We start from the raw sequence: 13,054 nt of genomic DNA, 5'->3' as shown, positions 1-13,054 counted from the left end.
TTTTAAACTCTGAAAGAGTATAAATTATATGAATTTAAAAATTAATTTAAAAGGGAGCTGAACTTTTTCCTAGTTTAAAAAAAAACAAAACTGTCACCTTTTGGGGGCAATTTTCTAGTCACATCCTCTCATTGTGAAAAGAAAGTGTCAAGGAATTAAAGGAAAAGGAATTAAGAAAAATAAACTTCAAGGTACCAAATAAATATCTCTTAAATTAATTAAATATTTAACTAAAATATTATATACCATAAATATGTTTGTTAGCCTTTAGGAACTTCATCCGCTTAGAGAACTCTTTCTAAACCTCAGCTACCAATGGGCTAAAAATTACCAACAACCTGTCAATAGGCTGGCACTGGATCCAAGGTGGGGCAGTCTACAAGGAGGATGGATAACAGTTCTTAGAGTGACCAAAGAAAATGAGGGCAGGCAACAGAAGTGTTGAGACAAAAAAAAAAAAAAAAAAAGTCTGTCAATGATTAATGGAATTGAATTTTGCTGAAATTTTTAGTCTCAAAGTAATTACAACGTATACAATGGCAAATATACAAGTAGATAAGGTGTCCTTCAAAAGAACTCCAAAGACTTGTTCCCAGGAAAATAAGCCAAGATTCAGCCTATTGATATTTACTAGTAGAAAGAGCACATTGATGGCTATGAATGATACCATGGAATGAGAAGCTCATAGCAGCCATAAATATAAAATACTAACAATAGCTTCAACTCTTTATCAAAAGCGTAATGTTTTCCATCGCTTGCAAAACACTCATTCATTGCTCTCTTTTATGATGAAAATTTAGTGAGAAAAAATATGTTATTTTGTTAGCTGAATAAAACACATTCGGGATGGAAAAATTTTTTGTAATTTCAGGTGATTTTTAAGTTTAGAGAAAAGGAATTAAGAAAAATAAACTTCAAATAATATTGAATATACACTGAAATTTGTTTGCATTCCCTAGGCAACACAGTGCCTGGCAAGCAGTACTAAAAGACTATGTGCTAATAATTAAGAACTTCAATAAATTATAATTCTTAGCTATAAAACAAAGTTTTAAAAAGTCAATCCACAAAAATAAGGTATTTACTTAGTAAGAGAATACTGAAATTAAGCATCTCTCAGAGTGTGGGCCATATAACACCTTGCAGATGTATAGACCTCACCAGCACAAAGACAAATGCAGGTGGCACAGTCTATTGGCAGCTCCTTCTAAGGTTCCAGATCATGTAATATCAGCTTGCAACAGGGATATGTGCAGCAATGGGGGCCTGGAACATGGAGTGACAAATAAAAGAAAAATATCCAATAGGAGTTCCAAAGCCTGGTCCCTGGCTCAACCTAGTGACAAAACCAGCAGAGTCCAAGTACTCACATACAGCCTGCAGCCACATGCCTGGCTCACCAACCTCTTTCTGCCACCTGCCTCGACCCCTAAACTACTGTTCCTTCCTTAGATATGTTCATTATAAAGATAATTTCTGCAGCTCAGAACCCACTAAGATCCCCTTTTCTTCCTGTTCTTCATACAGTCTCCTTTCTAAATAAATATATTCCTATTTAAATGTTTTAAAGTCATTTAAAAAGGATATTAACAGTGTTCCATGGATGTGACAAAAATCAGCATAGTAATACAGTATTACCGAAATTTAAGAGATAATATTATCATGTACAATGTAAGATACAGCCATCTGAGGAACTGAAAAACATTATTTCTTCCAAATCTGTTTCATCCTCATAAGTTATATAACGCTTCAGTTTCCCCACCTATAAAGTTACAGTTTAAAATATCGCTATTATTTTATAGACAAGAAGATGTCTTATTCTTAAGTGATAAAAGCTATTGTATTGAAAGGTAAAATGTAACGTCTGCAACTTACTTTCAAAAGATCCAGAGAACATGTGTGTATACTTACATATGTATACACACATACACATATCTAGAGCAAATATAGCAGAATGTTAACTTTTGAATCTAAGTAATGAGCAGGTAGATCCCAATTCACTGCACTATGCTTTCTCATTCTATGTATGTTTCCATTTTTTATAATAAAAAGTTGGAGAAAATAAATTAATTACCTGCTAAAAATCTGTGATTATAATGCTGATTAGCACAGTAAATTAAACTTTCAAAAGTATTTTCAACCACCATCATCAGAACATTGAGCTATTCCTCCAAATCAATTTTAATACCCTTTAAAACAACACTAGGCTGCTAGCACACTGGAAGATGGAGACGGTGTTCTCCCTCTCACTTAGAACGGAATTACCTGCAGTCAGGAACTGCACTTTTCTTCACACTACACAGAGCCCAGGGGGCTTAGTGGGAATCACTCAAGGACAGCAGGCAAAGGCTCTGACAACTTATCTGTTAACAATGAGTGTCTTCAGCAAGTCACAACTTCTCTGGGTCTCAGGTGACCCATGTTTCTCTTAACATGTGCTCTCCTCTCCACCATCCCATCATTGTAATGATTCAGGCCCTCACTAATTTTTACCTCTACTATTGCAGCGGCCTCATAAACCATCTACTCGCCTCCAGGCCAGACCCCCTCAAATCCATCCTGAACAAAGCTACCACACTAATCCATCTAATAAAACACATTTGATCATGTGAGTCTCCATTTCTGAAACATAGGACAAAGTCCGACACTCTTAAAACATGGCAGATTTTTAAGCCATCTCAAGATTTAGCCCCAACCTCCCATGCTGCCTGTCTCCCATTCAATCCCCTTGCCCGTTATATATGATCCATTGGAGCTGAGTTGACTATCCAACTGCCCCCTCTCCCAACTCTGTGACATTTCTCAGCTGCATGCCTTTGTTCTTGCTGTTCCTTCGGAAAGGAACTTTATCCTTTCTTGGATCACAACTACCCACTTCTTTTTAGCCTCAGATTAAGAACTCATCCTACAGATTGTTGGTTGCCAGGGGTTAGGGAAAGGAAGCTAGAAAGCAACTGCTTAATGGGTAGAGTTTCCTTTTGGGGTGATGAATTGCTCACTTTAAAATGGTCAATTTTATGTTATATGAATCCCACCTAAATTTTAACATAAAGCAGCATCAGTAGTTCATCTTGCAAAAACGCCTTCACTGATTCCTCAGCCAGAATGAATCAGCAACTTGTACATTCCTCTATCACAGCAGTGATTACATTGTTTACAGAGCTCCCCCCACAATATTTGGAGACTCTCATTTTCCTCATCCTCTCATCCCTCAGTGCTTAGCCTAGACCTCAAGAAATATATATATTTTTAAATAAACGGAAAATAGTGATACCACCTACCTCCCTTGGAGCAGGAGGCTACAGTAGATGATCTTTTGAAGAGAGGTTAAATAAACACCCAGGAGGGAATGTATTAATTGGAAAGGGAAAGATTAGGCAAGATTGCTTGCTATTCATCTAGTTATAAAGGACAAAAATGAAATGACTTCTAGAGAGGTTTTTCAGTGAGTAACAATAACATTTGAGTTAACTATTTCCCCATTTACCAAATGGAGAAACAAGTATATTTAAGTAACTTGCCCAAGGTCACAAAGCTGGTTATTGGAGCAGCAAGATTCAAACCCAAGTCACCTAAACTGCAGAGCTTGACCCTGTAACCCTAAGATATTACCCAGACCCTTTTTACTGCTCCAAGAGCTATGAACGGACATTCTTTGGCCCACAGTTCGCCTTTTCTAAGGTTGAGAAAACACTCTTCTTTCCACTTTTGTCCACTTATCCATTGACATGTATGTTGTTTATATATCATAAAATACTTTAAAATAAAAAATGTTAATTTTTGAAAGATTTGAATCATAAAAAATATCTCTCATTAAAAAAATCCTCTCATTAAAAAGATCTCCCATTAAAATAACTAAATCAGCAAGTGTTTGTGGTCTATTCCTCATATACACAGCGGAAAAGATCACCAGAACCTCACGCACAAGGCTTCCCCACTGGAGACTCATTTTCATAGTACCCCCACCTCTGCACAGCATAAGTGCCCTGCAGATGAGAAAACCATGGAATAACAAAAAGAAGCTGGAAGAATTATTACACACTCGCTTTTTTAGTTTAGGAAGCATGATGTATATGTCCTTCCCCCTCTTTTTTCTCTCTCCAATAATGTCATAATCTGGTAAGAAGAAAAAAATTAAACAAAAGTCTCTGAGATTAAAAATATATATAGATTTGGGCACCTGAAAGGGAAAACCTTACTACAAAGGTTGTGTCAAATACTGACAACATATCAATAAGTTCAATATTAAAAAAATTATCATCTGTCCCCTAAAAAAGTATATACCCTTTTAGAAGCACACACACATGCACATACACACATATCCCTCCAGATAGTAAAGCAATAATTTGGAATTCAGATTCTCTGGACTTACTTCACCTAAACATCCTCCTAAATATCTAAAACCAAAGATGATAGGATAATATACTGGATGAATTGACACATATACACAAAGCAAAAAGGCAAAAGGGATATAATATGACAAAAAAAAAGTACAACTCAAGACAAAAGTTATAATGGGACAAATCAGAGACTTTTATAGCACTAGTTACACTCTACAGTGAATATAAAACAGCCATGAACCTAAATGCGTCCTTATTACAAATTAAGAACATCACACAAAACTGTTTGAAATATAAGGGAGGTGGCAGAAACACTACTATAGTGAGAGACACACACTACTCTCTAATCTATAAATGACCAAGTAGCAAAAATAAAGATGCAAAGCTCTTCAATGAACAAGAAAGAATCAACAGAAACAATAAAAGACCTTACTTCCCCACAAACACAGCTCCCTCCAATTTTTTTGATACATAGCTTAAAGTTCAAATACTACAGCTTTAAATTTTAAATTATATCAGTTCACAATGATTAATGAAATGGGTTCCAAGCCAGACTACCTGGCTCTCCATTAATCACCTTGGACAGGTAAATTATTTAACTTTATCTGTAAAATGATGGCAATAGTATCCACTTCTTAGGGTTGCTGTGAAGACCAAGTTAATGCGAAGAACTTAAACTGATGTCTGGAACATATATATTCAATAAATATTGGCTATTGGCACTCGAGTTTCTTGTAAGTAAGTTCCTTTTAAGTAACTTACTACCATTTACTGCATATTCCTGATGGGACATTTGAATCTGCTCAAATCTCTTCAAATTACTTATGATTTTAAAAACAAAGACTATTGCGACCAAATATGATTCAAAAAATTATATATATATCATTTCCTGTGGGCAGTACAGAATCTTAAAAAAGAGTATAACCAGCAGTTTATGGCATGGGAAATAGTATTAAGGGTCACTTGTTTGAGTCTTTATCTTCAACTATATTTTGTTTCCTGCAATGAACTTTTATGGAGGGAAACGGCTTTGAAACAATAGACAGCTATTTATCTTAACTGGTTCAGTCATACAGCTACTCTCTCTCAAGAGTACATCAGACTTGCTAAGTCTGATTCGATTATATAATTAGAGCTCATCACATCCCATCCTTTGCCAGAGCTTTAGTCACTAGACGATCAGTTCTTCTTTTGCACATCACTTTGGAGACTATACCATTTCAAAATAAATTGGTAACTGTCAATAACATTCAGGGTTCCTGATAAAAATAGTCCAACAGATAAAACTATTTTATGACTATAAACATGAATTTATTCTTGTTTTTTTTTTTTTTGCTGTATTTTTAAGCCTAGAAGAGAAAATATGATTTAAGAAAATGAGGTAATATGCATATACAATCCTATCATTCTATTTCTAATTTCAGGAAGTACCATTTCAACTACTTATTTTTAGGCATATTCCCTATAGAAATCCATTTGACTTCTCTTGCATAAATAAGATCATGAAGGTAGAAATTTTCAACAATTTCCTATATCCCATGGTGTCAGGACAGACAAATGTTTGCATAATCTGTGACAAGACCTGACAGGAGATGAAAGAGCAAATATATGAGTTATGATGTTTAAATCTAATATACTTGAATCAAGATTTCTTCACCAAGGATACAAGTGCAAGTTAAACAGGGCTGAGAGAACAACAGTTGCTGGCTATTAACTAATTATGGTAGGAAAGGGAAAAGAAGGATAAACTTGTTAACTCACAGGATAATTTCTGATGAAACTTCAGTTTCAGTCACAGATCTCTCTAAACAATGGTTTAAACTTGTCAAGGAATTCAAAATTTTAATTTACATTAAAAAAACAAAAAAGAAATAGAAACCTTCCTTTGACTATATCCTCCAAGTTACCACCCTTTAACTCCTTACTTGCACCTGCCTACACCTCATCTGCGCCATCCCCCACCGTAACGCCCCAGTTTATTTCCAGACATAGTGCTCTCTCGGTGGGCTATGTAATTTCATGGCTCCACACCATTGCATTCGCTATGATTTTGCTTGGAAAGCCCTGAAAACTGTCCTTCTGGCCCAGGCTCAAGCTATGCTTTTTTACCTCTTTCACTGACCCCACCCTCCATGCTCCCATGGCAATTTATATACAACTCTATTATGGCTCTTAACATATTTTATTATTGTTATTTTATTTCTAGTACTCTTAAAGTTTTTTTTTTAATTAAAACCTGATTTGCTGATGTGATGGATATTAACTAATCTTAAAAGTATTGAAGCCTATAGCTTGATCTTTTAAAAATTTTAGAACATATACAAAATCAGAAATATCACAAAAGTAAATGCAGAAGTATCATGACCCAACCAGCTACAATTACTAAGTGATGACCAATCCTATATCTCAACGACACTTCCCACTTACTTCTCCCACCTACCCACTCAGATTACTCTGAAGCAAATCCCAGACTTCCTATCATTTCTCCTGTAAATAGTGTACTTCTAAATTTTTCTCTGAAAGATAAAAACTCTTTGTAAAACATGTCCACATTACTATTATTGTCACATTTAAATCTTTTAAAATAATAATTCCCATGTATGGGCCATGCCACCCTGAACAAGCCCAATCCCATCTCCTCTTGGAAGCTAAGCAGGGTTGGGCCTGGTTAGTACTTGGATGGGAGACTGCCTAGGAAGACTGGGTGCTGTGAGTGTAAATAATAATAATTATTATTATTATTATTATTCTGTAATATCACCATGTATCCGGTTAATGTTTACATTTCCCCAATTGTCTTATAAACTTATTTTTTAGTTATATTATCAGGTTCTAAACGAAGTCTACCATTGCAATTGGTTAATATGTCTCCCAAATCTCTTGTAATCTCTAGATTTATCTTACATTTTTTTCTCCTTCTTATAATACACCTTCGAAGAAACCAGGCCATTGTTTCTATATTTTCCCACGAATAGAGTTTTGCTGATTGCATCCTCACATTCCTCCATCCCCTATGTTTTCTGTTAAATGGTTAGATCTAGAGGCCTCCTTTTCAGGTTTGGTTATTTTGTCAAGACTATTAATGGTAATAAATATTTCCATCAGGAGATAAATTCGATCTGGTTGACTTTCTTTTTGGAACTGATAATCACTGTCTAGACTCCAGATCTATGAAGTCAAAGTTGCAAAACTGTGATATACTAATTCTATCATCCCATCTTCACCTATTAGCTAGGATAAAACAGCTTTTATAACAGACAAACTTTCCCTTACCAAATATTTGATTACCCCAAGAAAAAACATGATGCTTCATTTTTCCTCTTGATTTTCAAGACCTTTAAAGAATACATCAGTTCCCTAACAAGTTTCTTATTTTTTGTTTTGTTTTCATAATCATTATTATGAACTCATAAATTTAAAGATGTCTGTCTACTGCCATATTATCCTTACTGGTGATAACACTGTCCTATCATTGGCCAAGTTGGCTCCCAAGTTCTTGTCTTTGAGAGTCTTCTTGCTTTCTAGCCTAACAATGGATTCCAGGCTCATCTTGCACGTTTTCTGCTCCCAATTTAGCATTATCCAATTCTTCAATGATGACCTTGTTATTAATTCATTCTTAAGCTTCGCTTATGTGTTCCCTAAATGTTTTCCAAACTAAATAAGGTGACTGCTGAGCAAATTTAAAATTGAATAACTTTAAATTTGAAAATTATATATATGCGCAATAAATAAAGACATAGAATTATTGCTCCACTCTTATTAAAAGAATTAAAATCCTTAGCTACTCATTATTTAAATAACAGGACTCATTATACACCAAAAGACATTATAATATTATAATAAAATTCAACAATTCAAATTGGCACGAAGACCTGAGCAAAACTGAGGCTGGGTTGACATCCAAAAGTATAAAATGAGGGCCTCTTCACTGTGATCTTCCTTCAAGAACCACCAAGAAATACAATGCAAGGATAATCCTAGAAAACTGTCTGAATAAGTTTTAATTAAAGTGAGCATTTTTAATTAAAGGTTGGCATCTTTAATGAAAATGGGTCAACAGTGCTCAATTAAGTACCAGGAGCTTAAATTAAATATAACAATTTATGACCTTAATTATCATTACCCCAAATCATTGTTAAAATAACACTGCTATCTTTTCAAATAAACCCAAATCTCTGAGTGGAAAACACAAAGCCCTCATTCATAAAACCACAACTAAAACAATATCATATTTAATCTCTTATACTTTCTAAACATCTCAAACTTCTGTTCAAAGAAGTTTTTGAAGATTTCAGTTGCTATATCCATAACTCTAAATTCTTTCAGAAATATCAATATTTTTTCAGAGTACTGAGATAATAAGATGCTTTAGAACACATTTTATCACTGATTTGTAAAATTCATTGCCACATTTTAAGAGTAGCCTAAAGAAAGGGCAGCAAAAATGATCACTACAGAACATCCCAGGTCAGAGATTACTTTAAAGCAAGAATTTACTAAGCTCAGCTACAAATGTTGACCATAAGTACAATTTAAAGGGGAACTCCCTTCCAAAATGTCTACTTATAATATTGCAGTACTTACAAAGTTTGCAGACTACTACCAGTTGTAGAATTACAGTCCCTTAATTTTAATTACTCAAATTTCCTAATCTGAAGTAGGTGAAACTGGAACAAGCCTATTATTCTCACTGTATTTATAATTATACATATAACTGTATATGGAACTGACTGTACATATGTAATTGGCTAGATCAAAAACAGTATTTAGTCATTTAATTATCTTTCAGAAATATGAAGCCCCAATTTAGTAATTAAAAATAAATCTAACAACAAAAATTGTCTTATTTTATGATTAAAAGATGCAGCTATCTCCAGACTTAATTAGTAAAGAACTTTCAAATGTATTTTACCCATAATTTGTAATTGTGAACTATTTATTTATATGCATATAAACATACATCCACTTAGTAAACTCTAAACTCACTGGCATATTTACAACCATGGTATTATTCAAAATACTTTAAATAACTTTTTCTGCACATAATCTGCATATAATTACAATTTAGCATATTAAGCTAATATGCTAAATTATTTCACATACTATATGCTAATATTTCACATACTATAATATCATAAAATATTTACATACCTTAGTCTATTTCTAATGTGTCTCCAGATAAAAAGCTTAAATAAATACATGAAAATATTTACAAAATAGGTATTTTAATTTTTTTTCTCAAATCAAAGCCGTGCAGAACAAATTGTGATCATTGCCATGAAAACTAAATGAATGCTTTAAGATTCAAATTAGGTAGCCATGGGGAGAAAATGGGCAGAAAAAAGAAAGCAAGATGTATACCTCTTACTTTACACCAGAATAATTCTACATGGATCAAAGATTTAAATGTAAAGAAAAAAATAAAGGGGAAAAAAAAGAGACCTTGTTTTTTGTTTGTTTGTTTGTTTTTTTGGTTTAATATTACAGAGTGGAAAGGCCAAAATATAACATAAACCTAAAAGTCACAAAATAAAAGGTTGATAAATCAATTGTATGGTGGCATAGCAAAAGCCACCATAAACGAAGTCATAAGACAAATAACCATTTAAGAAAAAACATTAATACTAAAAGGGCTAATTTTTCTGACATAAAGTATATACAAATGAATAGGAAAAAATCAACAACCCGATAAATAAAGAGAAAGATAAATTGTTCACAAAAAAGAACATGCGAAGGACTCTTAAAACTATGAAAAGATGCTCAACTTCAGTCACAATAAGACAAATACAAATTTAAACTATCCTAAGATACCACATTTACCTGTCAGGCTCAAAAAGATCAAAAACTCTATACGAACAAAAGCAGAAAAAAATAATTTCTCACACACTGGGTACAAGATACATGGAAGGAATTTAACTCTACTAAATTACAAATGCATGTATCCTTTAACCCAGCAATTCCATTCTTAGGAACTGATCCTGCATGCGTTCACATACACACCTGAAATATATACAGGCTTATTCATCACAGTATTTATTGTATGTTATAGTAAAAGATTAGAATGGTGATGCTCCGAATAGGTATAGGTATTTACAGTTAAAAAAAAAGATATGGAACAGTAAGTACAGTATGCAACCATTTCTACAAAGAATATACAGAAATATTTAGATTTGCTTGTATTTGCTAAACTTTCCCTGAAGGAACACACAAGCAACTGAAAACACCAGTGGCCTCTAAGAAAAAGAGACAGTAGCTAAAGTATTCTGGTGGAGGACTATTTGCTGTAAATATTTTTGTTTCTTTCAAATATTAACCCATGTGCTATATTATCTATTCAAAAGCAAACAAAATTTTAAATATTTTTGAAGGCAGAAAGAAAAAAAGAAGCTTAAACTTAATAACATACACATATGACCAAATGTGACATCAGGAATTATGGTTTATACATTAAAAAACAGAAGGAAACTTTTTCTTCTGTACGTTTATTTTATTCTGTCAATGCTTAGTTTGGTTTTATTAGACATCACACTCATTTATTTTCATTTACTACTTTATAAAACATTATAATATTTAACTTAAACTGAGAGATGTTCACTTTTCTAAGCAGATGGGTTCTACTTTTTATACTATTTCTCTTTATTTTTATGCCATTATTTTAGGAAAAATAATAAAATGCTCAGTTTAGCACATGTTAAAGATTTAAGCTCAGAGAGATGCACTTCATGTTTTAAATGTATAAAATGCAAATTGGCAAGCTGATAATACCAGTAACAACTACTCTGCGTTTCTAGGGGAAAAAAAATTAAAATTAAGGTGTATTAACCTCCAAATGGGATGTGAATCCTTAGTGTAAACCAAACAGGAAAATATTGTGAAGAAATCTAGAAAAGTATAACTTTAAAGCTGAAAACACAGCCTGTACTACAAAGTAGAATCTTTAACTCAACTATAGTGACCTTTGATATCAGTAAATGACATTTCTTCCAATTATTATTTTAAAAAATAATGTGAAACAAAGTAATCTTTCCTTCTATGTTCTTACAAAACAACTTCATGGTTTAGTAAACAATATCAAATTATCAAATATGCCATCTGACGCTATCCCTTTTTTAAATTGGGAATTGAAGAGCCTAGTTTCACCAGAATTTCCCTTAGATCCAAGAAAACCGTCCTAGAAATAGGAAGAAAGACACAATTCTGAGTAAACTCAAAAGCAAAAGCAGATTAGTTTTTTTATAAAAAGCATATAATCATTTGGTAAAATCTATGTAAAAGTATAAAGGTCCATTTTAATTACTTCAAATGGGCAACTGGACAGTTGGAGCATTACATCTCCTTTACCTTTCTGACTCAAGACTGTTTAAGTAACGTTTATTCCGATAATATAGAATTTTGATGATATGGCCATTTTTCTAACTTGCCAAATTATCTAAATTCCAACATATGCAGTCAGGCTGTTTCTCAAGATTTCTATTTTCCTGCCAACTAAAGAGAGGCCCTGAGTATTTAGCGTGCACACTGAAGACGGGCTGCACATCAACACAGAACAGAGGTCTTTCCCCCCCCTTCCCCGGGTGAGACTTGATCCTGTGATACGGCTTTGTCGTACAGGTGAGCTTACATGGCCCAGCAGGGCAACTATCTTCCCAATTTCACCACTTCCAAGGCTACCACCCAGTGGGGCTCTGTCCTTCCTACTATGCCCGCGTCCATCTGCCTCACTGAGAAATCAAACTTTCCCAGTGACAGACAGACAGCGGCCAGTAGAAGACGTCTACCCAGGCCGGTACCGCTCAATGCTCCGAGTCTCGGATTCACAGAAGGTCCAGAGTCCCCGACCTGGACGCGGGGCGCGAACTTCCAGCCCCACCCGCAGCCCGGGGGACGGAGGGACGCACGCCACGGCCCCCGCGGAGCCAGGCCGGGACAGAACATTCGTGGGGAGCGGGACAAGCCCCGGAGTTTGCTGGGAAGGTGCTGGGGCACAACCGAGGCACATCGGATTGAGGAAGGAGCGATTTGATCTCCGAACCAGGCGCTCCGAGGCCCGGAGGAAAGGGGCGTGGCAGGGGTCCCGCGAGGCCCGGAGGCGGTGGAGGGGAGGGTCCCCAGGGTCTCCATGCAAACGCGGAGCCCCGGCCCGAGGGAGGAGGAGTCGCCGCGGCCGCGGAGCCCGGCGCGCTGAGAAGCCAAGGAAGGAGCGCGCGCTTCCGAGCAGAGGGAGACTCCGCGGGAAGGGAGCGCAGGGAGCCGGGACGCGCACGGGCCGCGGGACTCACCGCGCTTGCGGCGGCGGCAGCGCCGGACGACGTGGGGCCGGGTGCATCCTGCCTCCTCAGGCGGGATTTGAGGCTCTTCATGGCCAAGTCAGGGCAGTCCCGCTCCCGGCGGGTGCGACGCGCCTGCCCTGCGCGCGAACCTTAAAGTCTGGGCTGGCTGCGCCGGCGGAGGAGCACACAGCGGTGCCGGCGATCTCGGCCCCACCTGCCACCTGGCGGCCCCCGGCGACCGCCGGCTGCCAGTCTCAGTAGGGCCCCCGCCCCCGCCAGCCAATCCGTCCGCGGCTCTGGCGGGGGTGGGGTCGGTCTCGACCAATCGGAACCCTGGAAGGAGGAGGGACTTCCCTTTCTAACTTAATAACACCCTTCCTCTCCCTGCTGTAGGAAAAGTTTGGAACTTCAGTTGGAAGAGCGATTGAGGTGGGCGGCCTG

General features: G+C 36.3%; 1 protein-coding gene and 1 pseudogene across 2 annotated transcripts in view; one reads left to right on the top strand and one right to left on the bottom strand.

The window, feature by feature from the left end:
• UACA (uveal autoantigen with coiled-coil domains and ankyrin repeats) overlaps positions 1 to 12,853 on the bottom strand; it is an 80,527-nt gene extending 67,674 nt beyond the window's left edge. For both annotated transcript variants that reach the window (XM_016126892.2, XM_016126894.2), the window contains exon 1: positions 12,623 to 12,853. In XM_016126892.2, coding sequence (XP_015982378.2) covers positions 12,623 to 12,703 — 81 coding nt within the window. In that variant the 5' untranslated portion in view covers positions 12,704 to 12,853. The remainder of the gene's footprint in view (positions 1 to 12,622) is intronic.
• On the top strand, positions 6,937 to 7,056 carry LOC118600889 (annotated as a pseudogene).
• Positions 12,854 to 13,054: the final 201 nt, after the last annotated feature.

Source organism: Rousettus aegyptiacus, unplaced genomic scaffold, assembly GCF_014176215.1.
Source record: "Rousettus aegyptiacus isolate mRouAeg1 unplaced genomic scaffold, mRouAeg1.p scaffold_m13_p_3, whole genome shotgun sequence".
NCBI lineage: Eukaryota > Metazoa > Chordata > Mammalia > Chiroptera > Pteropodidae > Rousettus > Rousettus aegyptiacus.
The sequence above is the reverse complement of the archived record's forward strand: the minus strand, read 5'-3'. Positions and strand labels throughout refer to the sequence as shown.